Source organism: Urocampus carinirostris, chromosome 12 (assembly GCF_059441175.1).
Source record: "Urocampus carinirostris isolate Australia breed hairy pipefish chromosome 12, RoL_Ucar_1.0, whole genome shotgun sequence".
Taxonomy (NCBI): Eukaryota; Metazoa; Chordata; class Actinopteri; order Syngnathiformes; family Syngnathidae; genus Urocampus; species Urocampus carinirostris.
Window position 1 is genome coordinate 4,596,158 of NC_142360.1, and position 18,816 is coordinate 4,614,973.

An 18,816-nucleotide genomic window follows, 5' to 3' on the forward strand; every position below is an offset into this window, starting at 1 on the left:
ACAAAGTACTTTTTTTATGCATTTTAAGACGAGTACGACGTACAAGGAAATCTGTACGGAAAAACGCAAATTTGTCAATCGCATGCGTCTGCTGCCAGGGGATTTCCCATCATGCATCATTCCGGAAAAAAAAAATATAGTGTACAATTATTTTGTACGGGAAAATACGACAGTTTGTATGGGCATGGAGCCGTGGAGGTTGACAGGTATGTTAAAAAGTGCTAAATTATCACAGAAGAAAACCAACACTGGGACTTATTAAAACAAAGACAGCGTAGGATAATCAAGATAAAATCAGATTCATGCTAAAAAGTGTTAATTTATGTCTTCATCAATAAGTTATGATTTCAGTTGTTTGGTTACTGAAGACCTTAGGTGAATATTTAACCTCATAGATTGTTGAGGGTTTGGAGCATTGCCAGTTTTGTGGAAAAAAAAAAAAAAAAACAAGGTGACACTTTGAAAAATGTGTTAACACTCATTGGTGTGAACATATAACATATGTACTTAAGTATTAATGTAATACTAATCAATTTTCTGTTACCTGTAAATGCCAATAGCATTTCTTAAAGTCCACATAAAAGCAAACTATTAAAGATTTCAGATTTATTCTAAACATCCTAATGAAAAGGACACAGTTCTACTCACCAGCTGATCTGAGTATTGCCCTCGCCCAGGAAAGGCCTGTGCTGTTGCTCGAAGAGTAAATAGTAACTGGGGAAAATTTCTCCTTCCTGACGATGAGCGAAGTCACGTTAGACGAGCAGATCCCGTCCAAAATGAAGCAGCCTTTATTGTCCGTTCGGGCTCGGATGACTTTGGGACGGTTGGCCAAAGCCACTATGGCCCCCTCCACGGGGACACCCGTCACGCTGTGGACGTCGCCACGCAGAACATGGCTGTCGCAGATGCAGCGCTCGCACTCTTTGTCGGGGCGGCCTTCCGCACACACCAGCTGGCATTTCGCTGCACGGACGGAAGTCAAATAAATAGAAAGCCAAAATAAGTCTGAATCCTTTTTGCGTCATACCTGGGCATGGAGTCTTGCCGCATTTTTGAGTTTCAGCTGGACGTCCGGTGCATTGCACAGTCTCTGAGTTCTTGACGCAACTCCTCCTTCGGATCCTGCGACCCCCGCCGCATGTTACGGAGCAAGAGCCCCAGCGACCCCACGGACCCCACTTGGCTGAAAACAGGTGAGAAACCCTAAGTAGTAGTTTATCTTGTGTGATTAGTGATGCACTTGGCAAAAGTAAATCAGATGTGCTCTGAATGAACATAAGACACTGGCTGGAATGAAAGGAGACTCATTTGACACAGTTGAAGTAGTTTGCAAGGGGATTCCGTTTCTGGTTAAGAAAAAAATGTCTACGAACGATTCTTTTGAAAACGTGCCGTGCAATGATGATCAGGAATTTCTCCGGATAAATACGCTATCGCTTGTCCTTTTTATGTGATCTGTCCCCCTAATTTAAAGCAGCCTCTTTTCAAATTGAAAACTAATCAAATTTTACGACATATCAGGTGACTGCAAGATTTTTATTATTGTTATTTATTTATTTTTTATTTAAAATTCTGAGCTCCTATTTGGTGCTGGTATTAATGTCTCAGGTTTGCTAGAATTCTGGAAGGGAAGAGAGCAGAAACCTAAAGGCTGTGCCAATTGTTCACTATTTTCTCAAACCAGCCAATATAATAGGTCATATATTATAGCTGCTACCTATTTAAATACTCCTCAATAGACCCCCGGGATACAGCGACTCCACCTCACAATGTTTTCAAATTACAGTTTATGTTTTTTTTTTCAGCATCTACAGCATTTTCACCTTTTAATTACATTAAAAACAAATTGTTTGGATGCTTAAAAACTTACAAAATTAAAACTAAGATACCTGTGTGCTAATATTTAAAGGCATTAGAAATGATGGTCTGCAATTGGTTGACAGCCTGAAATCATGAAAATTCCTGATATGCTTTTGTCTAAACTACCAACCTCAATGCCTTTCTTTCTCGTCATTCAGTTCATAATTTTCTGTGCTTCCTAAATACTTTGCTAGTTAGTGCTATTCAATATGTTATAAATTGTATTTGGTATGGGTCCCAAGGGGTGTACTGATGCGACATGTAGAGGTTAAAACGTGATATCCATGGAAACGAAACTTGGGAAGGCAGATAAACTACTTTTTGCTTATGGCTACCTTACTCAAAGTCACATTTACCTGTGCATGGAGGGTTAGAGCACTCCCTCCTCTCTGAATGGTGGCCCTGGCAGGCAGGAACCAAAAGCAGAGGCATCGGCTGTGTGCTCATGCATCTCCTCTCTCGGACTTGAACGCCTACGTCGTCGCAAACGGTCGTCGTGCACGGACCCCACTCTCCCCATTCGCTCCAAAAGCTTTGCTCTGAGCGCAGAGACCAAAAAAGAAAAGAACAATATTGAGAGGGAAAAGAACAATTGGTCTCAGAACTAGATTACCTGGCGGGCACTGGAAGCGGACATGGTAGTTGGAGCAAGTGCGTCCGTAGGGTTGCTCCTTATTTATGCACCAGAAACCCTTGTCCAAGCTGGAGTGAATCACCTCCCCAGTGTCGGAAGCTGCCACCCAGTCCGTGGTGCGGACCTCCATCGCCGTGGGTCTGGAGCAGACTCTCTCTCGGTAGTAAAAACGGATGGCCTCCAGACGTTCGTAATCGCCGTTGCCGCCGGGATGGTCGATGTTAAACCAAGACGTCCACTCTGTTAGGCCTGAAGGTCATTGAAAGGTTGAGATAATTTAAAAAATGGTCTTCGTGTTTGTAGCGCTTTTCAAGTCACTGAAGAATTCCCAAAGGGCTTTCTATGTGCTTCACACACATACACACACACACGCATAGCAGCGTCAGTGTGCATTAGGGGTTCAGTGTCTTGCCCAAGGACACTTCGACATTTAACTCGAAGGAGCCGCGAATCGAACTTGTGACCTCTCAGTCACAAGTCAAGCGCTCTCACTATAAAACATTTCACTTTTCACTGTCTCACTACTTTACTGATTTGCACAGTGCATTGTGGTCAACCAGTCTTTTTGCTTCTTCTCTACTCAATAATGTTCATTCATCTGCACCTGACATGCATGTTTTTGGAATGTGGGAGGAAACCCGAGTGCCCAGAGGAAACCCACGCAAACACGGGGAGAACATGCAAACTTTGCACAGGAAGGTGGGTAGCTGGATATGAACCCATGTCCTAAGAACTGTGGCAGGGACGCTTTAACCAGTCACCTGCTTTGGCGCCCTGTCAACAACGTTGCAGTATAAAATATCCACGTACGTAAAACAGCTTATCAAATTATTGTTACATACGTGCAGACTCTTTCGCCATTTTAAGTTTCTAAAACCCATTATGTTGACATAATTATGCACTGTTAAAAGTATTTCATTGTATTATGCTGTTATCCAGGGTTCTCCCAACATTTTGAGTCGCAGGCCACTTTGATTTGAACAAAAATTGTGCAGGAGCTGGACCGGATCATAAATTGATGTATTTCAATTTTTGTATATGACGATAGAGTCTTAAATCCGATACCTTCACAATACATGCGGCAAATAGATAACATAGGCCCATTTTTTCATGCTTGCATTTACCTGCGTAAGCCATGTTTTATTGTCTATTTGATTAGAAATAGACGATTTCGTGCCATTACAACGGCGGGGTGGTTAGCGTCTACGGCACTGTTATGAGGTCATAGGATCAAACCCTTCTGTGTGGGATTTGAATGTTCTCCCCATGCCTGCGTGGGTTTCCTTCGGGCACTCCGGTTTCCGCCCGCATTCCAAAAACATGCATGTCAGGTTGATCGGTCGGTCCAAATTGTCCCTAGGTGTGAATGAGCGAGCGAATTGTCTGTCCCTCTGTGCCCTGCGACTGGTTCAGAACCAATTCAGGGTGTCCCCTGCCCACTGCCCGAAGATAGCTGGGATGTTCTCCAGCATCCCCGTGACGACACAGAGGATAATGGATAATGGATGGATGGACCATTTCATCTAATTTGTTTGGAAACACACAAGATATATAAATAAATATATTTATTTGCGGCAGCACGGCGGCGCAGTGGTTAGCGCGTGTGCGGCACAGTTCTGAGGTCATGGGTTCAAATCCAGCTACCAACCTTTCTGTGCGGAGTTTCCAAGCACCCCCGCGACCCTACTGAGAATAAGCGGTGCAGATAATGGATGGATGGATGGATATTTATTTGCAAATAAAAACTTAAGAGCAGTGTTGGGCACGTTACTTTAAATAAGTAGTAATCAATTATAGTTACTCACTACTTCTTCCCAATAGTAACTGATTTACTCTAGTAAGTTTTTAGTTACCAGGGATAGTAACTATTTCCGTTACTTTAAAAATAAGTTGGTGTATGTAAAATAATTTGAAATGATCTGAGCAAATACGAAACACAACAGTGACCAGAATGTATTTTAGAGATGGGAATTCAGACTATTTTTAGAGAACATGTTTTTTCAGGGGCAGCACGGCAGTGCAGTGGTTAGTGCGTGTGTTAGTCCAGGTCTGAGGTCATGAGACCAAACTTTCCTGTGTGGAGTTTGCATTTTCTCCCTGCGCTTGCGTGGGTTTCCTCCAGGTACTCAGGTTTCCTCACACTTTTTAAAAAACATGAATGTCAGGTTAATTGGCCGGTCCAAATTGTCCCTAGGCGCGAATGAGCGAGTGAATTGTCTGTCCCTGTGCGCCTTGTGACTGGCTGGCTAGCAATACTCAAATAGAGATAATGGATTACAGCTAAAAGAACGCATCTAATTTTAGGCATGCAGTAATCACACACAGTGGCCCCAACCAAGAAATAAAATGCGCTCTGGTGGCTCTTGCTCTTTTCTCAATTGTTGTCTACCAGTGAAAATTGAAATGGTAAGAGCCACAACCATAGATTTCATTTCAGGCAGAAAAAAATAAAAAGAGGAAACCAGCTCGATTTGCAGAAATATACGATCGGTTTACAGAAATATACGATCGGGGATGATGGATTCCAGCCGCATAAACACTGTTTATATTAGGTGAAAGAACAGAAAAGTGACACAAGTTTGTTCTCTCAGCCCCACTCTCAGCAATACTATCGGGGATAATGGATCTCAGCAGTAAGAGTCCTGTGCTCTTTGTGGTGGAAATACCGACAATAAATAGATGCCAGGTCCAAGGAAAATGCATAAAAGTAAAAAGGTTTTTGCCTATGACAATTTGGGTTTAGAACGTAGCCCCTGTGATAAAAGAGAGTTCACTGTACATGCAGAAGACGGTCATTGTGTTGATGGTTCAAAAGGAAAAGCTCTCTGACAACTTATTGGATACGGTCTATTTTAAATAACAAGGCTTCAGGCGTCATCAACCAGATAAGGCCTTTAGTAGATTCAGAAAGGGGGAATGAGAGTACTTGACAATAAATGAACGCATTCACGTAAACCACTTCATGGAATGTAGCATTGTTCAAAAATAGAATCAAGTCTGAATGAAATTAACGAGTAGATGACAAAAGAGCTAAAATTACCTCATTAATAAAATCATTATCTATTGTATAAATGTAAAAGAATACCTAAAAACAAATCCGATTTCTTACCCACGAGGTGAAAACATAATCCTTAAAGAAAATGTATTATTTTATTTATTTTTATCAAATTATTTAGACGCAAGCAACAATCCATGTCATATTGACGGATTAATAACACCCTTATTCTTTAAATAACTAATACATTATTTATGGGTCATTTAAATATTCAAAAAAAAAAATTCTTTACAACACTATATACACTGTATATTGCACAAAAATGACTTTAAAATAAATAATGGAAGAAAAAATATAAATTGAAAAACATTTAATATCTGGGGAGCTGAGTAACCTGCCATTCATGTTACGCTCTTTTAAAACTCATTTGTAATAGTTTCTTTTTATTGGTGGTTTTGGCAAATAACGAAATCTGATTGGCTGTCGTGAGGCAAGTCTCACCCACCTGCGTGTGAGGGAGAATGCTTAAAAAGATATGTTTACAAGACCTACATTACACCTAATTCGTTTACATTTTTCATATGTTATTTTGTGTGTAAAAAAAATACCTAAAATCTATAAAAAAACGATTTAGTCATGTTGCCGTAACGGGGAAACCTAAAATCTGGGGAATCCATTCAAATGCCACTCACTTCATGCACCTCTCAATTTAACATTTCAAACTTGCTTCTCATTGGTTGTCTTGGCAATTTACGGAATCTTATTGACTGTCGTGAAGATGACGCAAGTCTCCCTGTGATAGCGGTATGTCAAAAAGGAACTATTTGATGCCATTTCAACTAACAAAAGCTACTTTATAGAGAAAACGTGTTAATGTTGTGAATTTTTTAAAGACGTGTTTACTCAAAGGATTCTGTAAGAAGCTGCCTGCAAGAAAATAATTTGTTTTGTGCTGCTTCTTGGTGAGTATTGTGTTCATAAAGGTATCGCAATTGTGACAACAAATTAGCCGCTATATCCCTTAATAGTTATAAACATTTGTGGGCGGGGTGGATTTTATTAAATTTTACTTTTCATATATATAATTTTAGACTACCTAATATTCAGTATTTTTCTTATTTCAAAATGATTTGAGAATTTCAGTAAAATAAGACACCGAATCATCTGCCATTGGAACAACAGTATTTAACAATATTATTAATCTTTTTTGTGGTCAAGGTAAAATAAAAGTCATGCTTGAATGATGATAATTACCTAACATTTGTGATTAATTTTCTTGCCTATTCAATCTAATATTAAGACTATAAAAATTAAATAAGCAAATCCATCCATCCATTATCTGCCCCGCTTATCCTCAGTAGGGTCGCGGGGGTCCTGGAGCTACATTCCGGAAGTGGGCAGGTGACACCCTCATAAGCAAAAGTATCTAGAAAAGTAATCACTTTAGATATTTGTTACTTTAAAATGTATTCAAGAGAAATAAGACTCGTTTTGTTATTTACTGGAGAATTACACGTAGTATTCAAGACTTGCATTTCGTACCGTCGAACATTTTATGAACAATCCGCCCATGAAAAACTGGAATTTTACCTTACTTGCAGTCACATTATATATTAAATGAAAGAACATTTAAGTCAAGTCATGTTTGTGATGCCCTTAATCACAAGGAGTCTCAAAGGGCTGCACAGACTATTGCAAACTAGAGGCTATTATTACACCATCCCCTGACCTAAAACCTACATGAGGGCAAGGAAAAACTCAAAAACATGCAAGTGCCCAGAAGAGAACGCTAAATAGACAAGACTACAGTAATAAAGAGAAAATCAGCTGCAGATCTGTGAGCTTCTGCATCCATGTGCGCCGCAATTTTAAAGACAGCTCTATTCTTTGTTTTGGAAATTTGTTTCTGCTAGGGTTGTGCCATTATTTCTCATTGGACGCTCCAAAAAATAACTTAATAAGTTTGGATCAAAAGTGGACCAATCCAGTATGTGGGTTGGTTTGACCCAACGTCTTGTGTAGTTTTGCAGAAACAGCCTCCAGAAAAATTTTATATTTTGGTACTTTTTAATACATTTACACACTTTTAGTTTTTAGTAATCAATAGTTATTTTCAGTACTTTTTATACTTTTCTGTTCTTTTCCATGTTTTGTGCTTTTTTTTAATTCTTCGTGTACTTTTCCAAAAAGACATGTTGGCAAAAATGGAGGGGGAGTATAAAATACCTGTCGTCTGTGTATCCGTAGAGCTATTCGGCGTTGCTCTCCGGCTCTTCGCTGATAGTTGAAATCCTGCATGAAGGACATGTTTTGTTAGCAGTAAATTCATTGTCCAGTTTTCTTTCACTCTTTTGCAGTTCATCTTTGCATCACTAATTTTCTTTTTTGAATTAATTTTAATACCTTATTAATTTATTTGAAGTGTTGGCAGGGTCAGTGGTTGGAAAAGGCAAGGGGTAATGCACCTTTGACAGTTCAGTCCTCTATACATAATAACAACTATAAATCTACAAATTAAAAACACAGAGTTGCTCTTGGACGAAAGGACTTTATTGCCACCATATAATAGTACAATTAAATTGGGGGGCTATCTGCACGATAAAATCAATAATCCTCGGCTTGAGCCAGGTCTCTGTGATGACTGAAATACAATCGGCACAAATGTAACAGTATCACATGAGTTGTAGCTCCAGGTCACCAATTCATGGGTAACGGATCTGGTGTTGGTGAAATACTGATGATAGCCAAGCCATAGCAGTAGGCCAGACATGCAGCCTGGATATTGCTTTCTTTCCCGAGGCCGCCTCTGTCTTTTCCAGGCCCGATAACAATCCACGGAGCACCAAGTGGTGATCAGTATTTCTTTGCGCTCTTCTGACTTTCCTTAGAGTCTGATTTAATTGAAAACTTTTTTTTCAATGTTACAAGCTGCTAAAATAATAGCTGTCGCCGTGCATCACAGTTTGTTTTGGTGGACAGTGGTCACATTGACTTGTGCGCCGGCTGTTTGACTGACAGCATAGACCACCCTATCACAGTTGCGCGCACAGTCACACCCAACCAACACACACACACACACACACACACTCAAAGCCCTCCCCAACTTGCGCCTATGGTAGCTGTAGAGGACTCAACTTTGGAACTTTTGCCTTACATAGCATTTTTACGTGTTGTCTGCTGCATAACACTGCACGATACGTTGATGTCAATGACAATAAAGATGACCAATTCAATTCAAAAGTGTTCAAGTATCGAAAACAAAAAGTAAACCACTATACAGTGAGGGATTACTTTCTTTAATAAACTATATAAGTAGCAGCACAACTTGGTCATGTTTCTCCACTTCTCTGGAATGTTTGCAAGGCACTGGAGATCTCGCCCATCAATTGTCATATTGCTCTAATGGTTTGAATAAAAAGGTTGTTGATTTGCGCTAGGGACCTTAGCTGTAAAAAAACATTTAAGAAATATGCTTTGGAGTCCTCAGCACGTGTTGCATCACGTGACTACACTTCCATGACATGCTCACGTGCGCTATTTCCGTCTGCTTTTCTGCTTTTTACACTCATAAAATGTGTCCTTCAACCTGAACATTCCTACCCACCTGTCACGGGTTGGTGAAAAGTTGGGAGGGTCCAAATTAGGCCTGCTTGGCAACCCGGTTACAATCGGACTGGCACCGGGCAAACTCCCGGATTACACCTCTTAAACCATGACAACTGCCATTCTTATTTTAGAGGTTTTATTGCTTGCGTTTGCGTCACACTGGCACTTTGTGACTCGCGAGTCCTGCTTGACGCATTATGGTCAGGTAATAAATAAAACGTGGAAAAAAGGCCTTGATGTCACGGCAGGTATGAGAGCTCCAGATGCATAGAAGTCTGGAGTTTGTTTATTACATGTGTATTCCGCGGGAGGACACCAACCCCCCTTTCCCTGGTTACATAACTTGTGAGATTAGACTGCATGGTTGATATATAAACTGATGCAGACTTGTTGAGAACGAGGGCACCCCTGTATGTCATATGGAAGCTTTTTTTCTTTGCTTTTTTCGGGGTTCTTCGCCAAGGCGCGTGTCGTCTTTTCCCCCTTCCTTCAATTGTCCAAATTTGGATTCCAAAAGCATCTGCGCCTCATTTAGTCATGCGATTTTCCTCCTAATGATGCACATCAGCTGCATGTTTATTTTCATTTTGATACTGTACAATTAAGTCAGGGATAGTTTTGATCCCTGATGTTCTTCAAATTTGATGTGGTTTATTGAAGCTCTCCCAATGTCCTTATTTAAACTGCCAAAAAATTGCCCGTCACACAAACAATTGGGGAAAAATATTCCACATATGCTTTTGCTTGTAAGCAAAAAAAAAATACAGATGAAAACAAATCTCTCATTCAGTGGATCCTCGTTTATTGGAGGGGTTATGGTCCGAAATGAACCTGAGATAGGCAAAACCCGTAAGTAATTTAGAAAACATTTTTTTTTACAAGTTTACAATTAAATACATTGAAACAAAAAAGGCTAAAACATTTGTTTACTTAAAAAAACTGCTGTATTAATATTTATTTTTACAAATACTACTGTGTCGTTAAATAATAATTGTAATTATTAGGTACTGAAGAAGCAGAGAGACTGTAGCCAACCAGATTGCAGAAGTGAGAAGTTATATACTTTATGGTTCCTTATTTTAGAGCCAATCTTTTGTCAAAATCCTCTGTAATCAAGTATTTCCCACAGTGGTTTATAAGCCTGTCAGTCCAACAAATTATTGTTGCCCCCTTCACCAAACTATAAATACATTTAAAAGTCCAATCAATGTCTTAACTCTTCCCTCCATTGACATTTCCCCTCTTTTTCATCTTCAAAAACTGTAAAGACCTATAAGCCATCTCACCAAGTGACAAAATGATTGATTATATTGTTCATAGTATACTAGTAAACCACCACCCACTTTCTGTTGCCCAAGTTTTTTGTCCTGATCAAACTCAATTCCCAGTCTTTCCCTTCTGATCACCAGGCTTAGCAAGCTTTCCTTGAGAAAACCCTAATCAGTCACTAACACATGCCACGCCCATCACTGGATCATTTAAATTAACAGGTTGGTTTTCTTTAAGTAAGTCGCCATGAAAGCAAAGTCTACAGGGTGTTAACCTACCAGATCAATCAATAATATTATCAACCTAAAACAGAACGAGTAACAAATGTTTTAGTAAAACATTTTATGTGGAGATTTGTATAAGTTGGGTTGGGGATAGCAAACTCAAAGGCATTGTCTAATATAGTAAGCGTCAGGGTTCACGGATCCCTTAACCGCCAGGGTTGTCGGTGCGGCACTTCTTGTGGTCTGTTTTTGGCAAGTACAGCCTGGCAGCACATGTCCCACTCCAGGCCAATTTTTGGGCATAAGGGTAGACTCCTGTACATGAAACAGATCATATTGGTTTCCATGGTTACTAGTCGCAGGAGAAGCTGACTCATATATAGCATCTTTTGTCAAAATCCTCTGTAATCAAGTATTTCCCACGGTGCTTAATAGGTCTGTCAGTGGCTCAGGAGGTAGAGCGCCCGTCTTGGGATCCAGAGATCTCAGTTCAAATCCCGGCTCCTCCGTGTTACATGTCGAAGTGTCCTTGGCAAGGTTAGCGCCTTACATGGCTGCAAGGCCGCTATTGGGAAATGTGAAGCGCTTTGGGAAGTCTTCATTGACTTGAAAAGCGCTATATAAATGCAGATCATTTCATTTCATCTTCATAGTATGGTTTCTGTTGATTTTCAGTTTATAGCGCCATCCGGCTCATGAGAGATTAGCCAGACCATGGCATTGACGGGCAGCGACGCAAGCCTGCCCCTAGACTCTTGGGTACATGTGTGACAATTCTGTCACTAGATCCTAAACCCCTGTTTTTTTCCGTTCATAGATTTTGAGTATCACATCATACAATACTCGTGGCGCTTACAGTATATACTTTTTCAATATTGATTTTTGGGGTTTTTGTTTAAAATAATCCTGTCCTATGAAGTATAATAGCCCCCTATGGGACAGGTGCTTACCACGCCTAAAAAGGGAACTATGAAATGTGTATTAGTGCAAGGATTACGTTTCAATTATTGATATTTATTATGGGCTGTGCAAAAAGTTAAGGTAGTTTTTCCCAGTGGTAAATTGTAATAGGAAGAACTTCCTGCAACTGAAAATGTAAGCTACATGTTAGTGTCATTTACCCAACAACTAAATGGGAAAAGATTTGTCTCAAAAACCAATAGATTCACAATTTACTCGTGATCTAAAAAGCAGACGTCTTCATAAATGCACATGCAAGATTAATATTCGCATATGTAAATCGATGATACATTTCTGGCTCTGAAAAACACACGATTCACATCAGAATTATTTTAATGATACTGGAGAAATTGGAAAAAATTGGCATTGAAAATCCTAAAAAAAGTCCTTCGATTTGGCCCTGAAAAAGATGTACGAATTCTGTGCCTCCCCCTTTTCACTTGTGACTTTTCAAATGGCCAAATAAATTCTGGAGGTTTTTACTACATCTACCAGATTTAGCTGTAGTCCGAGTCAGCAGGTGGGAAAGTGGGCTGGTTAGTTTTTGATTCAAGTAGGCGCTGCTGGCAGGACATTGCAAATGAACTGAGGACGAATGAAGTAAATGTCGTCTGTGCTACTTTAATGCGCATTCACTGTTTTAAAAGCCAAACACTTTGATTTGGAAGAACATCATTACTTAGGGACCAAGTTCCTCTGCTGTGTGCTCCTGTGGAATATGTTGTCACTTAAAATACGAATTAGGCTGTAGCTGGGCTCGGATCAGTGGTGTTTTCATGCATAGAAAACCAAATACAGTAATCCTTTTATTTTTGAGGGGTTTGTGTTTTAAAAAGGTCCCGTGATAGTCAAAACCCAAGAAGTAGAAACATTTATTTATTTATTAATGAAATACTCTATTGTACATTAAAACCAAAGAACAAACCATATTTACAGGCTCAATCATTTAATAAATAAAATTACTTTACATCATTTATAAAATAACTACTGTACTGTCAAATTATAATCTTAAAAATAATCTTGCTGCATGTATTGCACTTCCTTTAGCGAATCGAGAAGTCTAATTTTGTTGGCGATAAAAAGTATGTTCCTCTACCTTTCGGTCTGAGCGTTTGATGGCTTTTAGAGAAACTTGAAATTAAAAAAGATATGCGCTTATGTAATGAACAGTTTAGACCGCAACGTCATTAACACTAAGGCAGACACCATCAGAAAAGGGTTGACTGTTTAGCCAATTAGAATGCAGAACACAATAATAATTAAAATCTGAAAAGTAGTGAAACCATAATAAGGATACCACGATACAGCAAGGGATTACTGTATACTTTAACTTAAAGTACATTATGTTTTAAAAATAATAATCATAAGGGCGAACATGATAACGACTAAATATTATGTCTTAGTTAATCGGCTTGATAGAAAAAAAGACCCGATAATGCGTTACTTTATGCTATGCTTTAAACTTTAATCAGCAGACGATGATGGCGGCACGCACAGACGCAGCGGCTCACAGCTCTTCAGCTAATTTTCTATTTATTACTGTTCTTTTGTCTTTTTTGCTTTCTTTTCTGGACACATGCGTGGCCAATAATACCTATAATTGGGAGGAACTTATACAATTGGGTCAGCGTCTAAATTTCGCCTTTTTGGGCACTTTTTATACCACCTTTGATATCCCGGACGAAATACAAAGAGATACGGTATCTCCGTGGGTTGCCAACCCATTTACGAAGCGGCGGAGACGCCGTAGGGATCGTAAACAAAAGCGGGGCTGTTGCTTGGGCAAGTGTGCTAAGCTAAGGGAGCTACATCGGCAAAACGACAGTGAAGGACACAAAGACTGAAATTGTGCCTAGTTCCACCAATATTTCTTCATCGATCTTGCCTGTCAACCGACGCCTGAGACTCAACATGCCCGAACGGCGACATCTTGACTCTATTTGACTTGACTTGACTTACTTGTTGGACAGATTCCAACCATTTATGTTTTTCATGATAATATATTTCGTTTTTATAGCACAACTTGGTTGTGTCTCCTCTAAACCTCACTTTAATGTGTGCAAGCAGGGTTCCCATGGATTCTTGAAAAGTCTTAAAAGGCATTGAATTCATTATTCTAAAAATAAAGCCTTAATCAGCTTTAAAATGTCTTATATCCAATTTTACAAAGTCTTAGAAATGTGAACACATTAATAAGAATTTTATTTGTTTGAACTAAAAACATTAACTAACATTTATTAAGTGTCTTTTTAATATATTTCACAGATTTACTTTCATGGCATCATCACGTGACCACAGTAAAATAACCATCAAAACGGTGATATGGTTTCAGTCGGGCCTTTTAGAGTAGACGCGTATCTTTGGTCTGCCCATAATACACCTAGCAACTTGAAACAGACTGTAAATTTAATCAGAAGTGGCTGTCTGACGAACGCTTTTCGCCATGGCCCAAAGCTGTGCCAGGTTCCAGGTGATGTATATGAGGTACGATGTATTGTGTGCAAGAAATATTTGTTTTGTTTTTTTTGTTTTTTTCACTGTGTTTTGTTGTTGTTGTTGTTGTTGACTTGGTCTTAAATTTGATTTCAAAAGGCAATTAAAATAAAGTCTTTAAAAGTCTTAAATTCAACTTGCTTAAGCTGTAGGAACACTGGCAAGGCACTGGAGAGCTCGCACAACCACAGTCATCCGACACTACTTATTCAAAAGATTCTAAGTATTTATGTCCCGCTTCAGAATTTATTTTGATTTCCTATCTACAGACGCTCCCCTACTTACGACCATTCTACTTACGTTAAAACATTTTTTATGGGATGTCGAAAAATATCCGGACATTGCTGTTTTGTATTGTGTGCACCTTTTTCAGAGTACAGGACATTACTGTAGCGCTTCTTTCGGCCACTACCGGCGTGTCACCCAGCATCCACCCCAAAGACTGCCTACAACACATAGCTTCTCCATTTCCTTTGTTTTTATGATTTTATGTCCTGTTTTTTATTTATTATTTCGTTTACAACTTTTTAAATTGTATTTTTTCATTGTTTGTACAGTGTCCTTGGGTGGCCTGAAAGGCGCTTTTAAATAAAATGCATTATTATTATTATTATTAAAGAAAAAACCTGGCTTCTACTTCTTAGTTCTTGTGTAAACATAACAACGTGTACTGTATCTCTAGCTCTCTAAGAACCTTAACGTTTTTATCGTTTAAAATCTCGTGCATCCATTCAATATGGTTGGTGTAAAGTGTAAAGAAGAGGCGAGCCGTTTCTTTTGAAATGAAAGTGGAATAAGAGACTTTGGCGCAGTTGAGAAAATGGTTGGATCGCTTTTTTTTTCGTCCACACAATAACACGGAGGAGGCCCTCTTGAAGCCCATCAAGAGATCTCGGGTTCGACTCCCCCCTCCTCCGTGTTATATGTCGAAGTGTCCTTGGGCAAGACACTAAATCCCTAATGCCCCCAACAAGCAGGTCGGCGCTTTGCATGGCTGCATGGCCGCTATTGGTGTGTGAGTGTGTGAATGGGTAAGTGTGAAACACATTGTCAAGCGCTTTGGGAGGTCTTCATTGACCTGAAAAGCGCTATATAAATGCAGACCATTTACCATTTATCTTCCAGGAGTAAGTTAAACGTAACTTTATTTATCCTTATACAGCAAATCATTTGATGAAATGATTATTTTTTAGTACAAATCAATACAGGTTACTTAGACAAATATATAAACCTTAAACATACAAAATATAGCACTGAAGCAACTTACGAACGAATCTCGTTCGTAAGTAAGGCAGCGTCTGTATACAGAAGTAGGAGCACAACCTTCTCTACCGCTGTAATGTGTGCGAGGCACTAGAGAGCTCGGCCTTAATCAGGCGTGGCACAAGATCTGTACAGGGTTCTGAAATTTAGCGAGAACATTGACAGAGTACATTTTGTTTTGTGGTTAGAAAGTTCCTCTCTTTTTCATGACACACTGACGTTTTTGTGTGTGAATGCCATTTTAATTAAGATTGACAGCTCGCAGACCAAGTCCGTAACTGCATGTCATAATCGCACCACAATGTGTTCTTTTTTTTTACCCGACATACGCTAAGTGAACTCTACATATTTAAATCATTTGTACACCTTTAGGAAATAAACTCTGCCATAAAAAAGTTAGTGGTAGTAGTGTTAAAAAGAATTTTTCATCAACGTACAGACAGCACAAATCATTTGAACACGGTAAGCTTCGGGGGAAAAAGTAACTAATAGTGTGTATCATCGAGTGTGTTGGAGCACATTATGGTTCCGTGAGATCTTATCTAGTATGCCGCAGGAAATTGCCCAATTTTGTATTTACAAATAAATCATGCCATTGTTTTGTAGGTTTTCTTTTTTCCCATTGACTCTAACAGTCATCCATATCAGTAGGTGGCAGTAGATTACTATTTTTTAATCTGCTAATTGGGTTGTATAGTATATAACTTATTTTGTTTGATGAAGCGGTTTTAGATTCCACCGCGAAAAATAAGAAAACGCATAAAATAAATCTTAAAGAGAGAAATCTTGCACATAATATTGCAGATTTTAATTATTTTAGTATTTTGCTAAAAACATAAACACAAAACAAAGTTACAATAAAGTAAAAGAAATGCAGGTCCACTAGTGGAAACATTTTGCTTATTTTGAGTTTTAGTTTTTGTATTTGGCTTTCCACACTACACATGAAATGATACAAATGTTGAATTAGTTTTCTAGAAAGACAGGATGTAAATGAAATAAAATTTGAAAAACAAATGAAAATATTGTATAATCCTAAATGACAGCAAAATTTTTAACCACATTTAATAATCTGCATTAACTCCTGATTCACATTGACCATAAATGAAAATAACTACTTTATACTGTCAATTTAATCAACATGATAATTTAGGATTTGAAAAAAACATGAAACTGACGCCGGGAAATAATTTTAAATAATTTTTGACGGACAGTGTGCCTCGACATTTTTTATTTAAATAAAAAAGGCATTGAAGGAGTAATCTTAAGTACTTAAAATACACTGTTTTAGAAAGAAGTTGTTAATGTAAATGACAGCAGCAACAACATTTTGGGGGTGTTATTTGCTGATTTTATTTCTCCTCATATTGTTTAGGCAAGTATTTGCTAATTAGCTCTGAAAAGTGTTCATCTTTTGAAAAAAAAAAACTGCGGTTTTTTTCTGTGCTCTTAGCTAGTGTTTTTCAACTGGTTTACAGCGAGACCTTGTCTAGTGTGACTACCGAAATTGACCCATTTTCTTCTTACCAAAAAAGTGTACAGTATGCATTTGTTGAGTGTCTTTTGTGCAGTCAGCCTGTAACATTCATCCATGTCAGTAGGTGGCAGCAGATTACAATTTTATTTATTTTTATATTATTTAATGATAAAGGGAAATATTTTTGATGAAGCTGTTTATGATGAACTGCAAAAATATCTAATCAATTGAATACAGCAAATTATTACACAGAAATGAGCTGATTTTAATTACTGTTTTCTTGTTTTACAAAAAAAACTTGAGAAGTTAGAAAGTTGTAAAAGGTATTTTTGTTCCACTAGCAAGTCATTTTTGCTCATTTTCAATATGATTTTTGTATTCGGCTTTCCAGAAGTATAAACCCATACTACATTTGGATGGGTACAACTGTTTTTTTTTCTAGAAAAAAAGGATGAAATTGAAGAAAAATCAAAAGTTAAAGCAAACATATTGAATAACCTGTATTACTTCCTGAGCCACAGTGACCACAAATGATAAGAACTTTAGACTGTCAATTAAGGCAACATGATCATTTAAAGGTGCTGTCTAGTATTTGGAAATGTTCTACTCGCCGACACCATCTTCTGGCTTAAGTCATCATTGCAGCCTCTGTCTATCTCCTTTTGTGGTGTACATGCATTTTTTAGACGCGTTCAAATAACCTTTTCTTTTTTTCATCTTTTCAGGGGTTTTGGTTGGCGTTTGGACTGTATTTAAAACAGGCCTTTTTTACTTTTACTATTATAAAACTACTCTAACAAAAACTGTGATGACAAGCTTTAAGTCACTCTTCAACCTCCCCCCGTTCTTTTTTCCTTTCCTTCTACCTGTTGTGTTGCACGTCTTGAACAGCTCGGTTTAAAGGATGATAAATACAGATAGGCACAGTGGAAAATGTTTTAGAAAAGGGTTTGACCTCAGTGGGCAATTGTTAATACACACTTAATAGAGAAAATATTATACTCTTAACAATTTAAGGATACCTCAAACAACACACCCAAACATTAGGCTTTAAGAAAATTGAAACTGGTGCCAGGAATTAATATTTATATATTTTGGCCTACAATGTGCCTCGAGTTTTTTTTTTTTACTGATAACAAGTGTGCCTTGTCTCAAACTGTTTTAAATCAGAGTTGTGAATGTAAATAAGAACCAAATAATCTTCTTGTGTGTTTTTTGGCGACTTTTATCTCTCGATCTGTTTTCGGCAAGTATTTGCTTTTTCGGTCCAAAAAGTGGCTGAATCTATCAATTGAAAAAAGAAAAAAAAGTGATCTCCTTGCTCTTCGAAATCCCTTCCTTTGCTATCAGCACGTGTTGCATATTAGCTTGTCGGTGGAGATGCTCATGTCATAACACAGAGCATGTGTGCCCCCCCTCCTTTCCCGATCTTACCACCAATTTCCTTCGCACGATATTATCGACCTGAGATTACATTTAATTCCCCCGTGACATTCACTGACCTTGACCGAGCGCCACGGAAGCCAGGAAAGCCAGCAGGAAGGCTGCAGGTTTTAATCCCGACATGGTGTCGCTTAACCTCGCGTCCTGGTCAGGTGTGCCAGATGCTGAGAGGTGCGTTCGCTGCTCAAGCTGCAGTTTGTGTTTGTCTGGTCGGAGGCTGACGCTTTTTAAAAAGATGGAGCGGCATGGGCGCTCGCCAATCCGGCCCCCTTCTGCTCACCATTGGTCAATTTCTGGCTCCCTTGTATCAACTTTCACAAAATAGGTGTAAAAGTGGGTAGTTGGGACTGGAGTTAGGGGTTGGGGGACTCAAAACGGAGAGTAAGGTGTCATATATAAGAGCTCCGCTTGATTAAAAAGCCAGGGTGCGTACGGGTGCTTGAAATCCTTGAAAATGTTTATGCTTTGTGTTTTCAAGGTTTGAAAAGTGCCTAAATTTTGGATAAAGTGCTTGTAAATGCTTAAAACTGTTGCCATGTTTCACAACAAGTTTGCTTAAAAATGGCACTGCTCTCTGGTGACTTTGCTT

General features: G+C 38.7%; 1 protein-coding gene across 1 annotated transcript in view; it reads right to left on the reverse strand.

Annotated features, from left to right (window-relative positions):
- The window catches only part of cilp2 (cartilage intermediate layer protein 2), a 32,650-nt gene extending 14,253 nt beyond the window's left edge, over positions 1 to 18,397 (reverse strand). The window contains exons 1-6 of the mRNA XM_088349406.1: positions 18,287 to 18,397; positions 7,719 to 7,784; positions 2,477 to 2,746; positions 2,220 to 2,402; positions 1,031 to 1,186; positions 649 to 966 (exon numbers count right to left, since the gene is read on the reverse strand). Coding sequence (XP_088205532.1) covers positions 649 to 966; positions 1,031 to 1,186; positions 2,220 to 2,402; positions 2,477 to 2,746; positions 7,719 to 7,784; positions 18,287 to 18,350 — 1,057 coding nt within the window. The 5' untranslated portion in view covers positions 18,351 to 18,397. The remainder of the gene's footprint in view (positions 1 to 648; positions 967 to 1,030; positions 1,187 to 2,219; positions 2,403 to 2,476; positions 2,747 to 7,718; positions 7,785 to 18,286) is intronic.
- Positions 18,398 to 18,816: the final 419 nt, after the last annotated feature.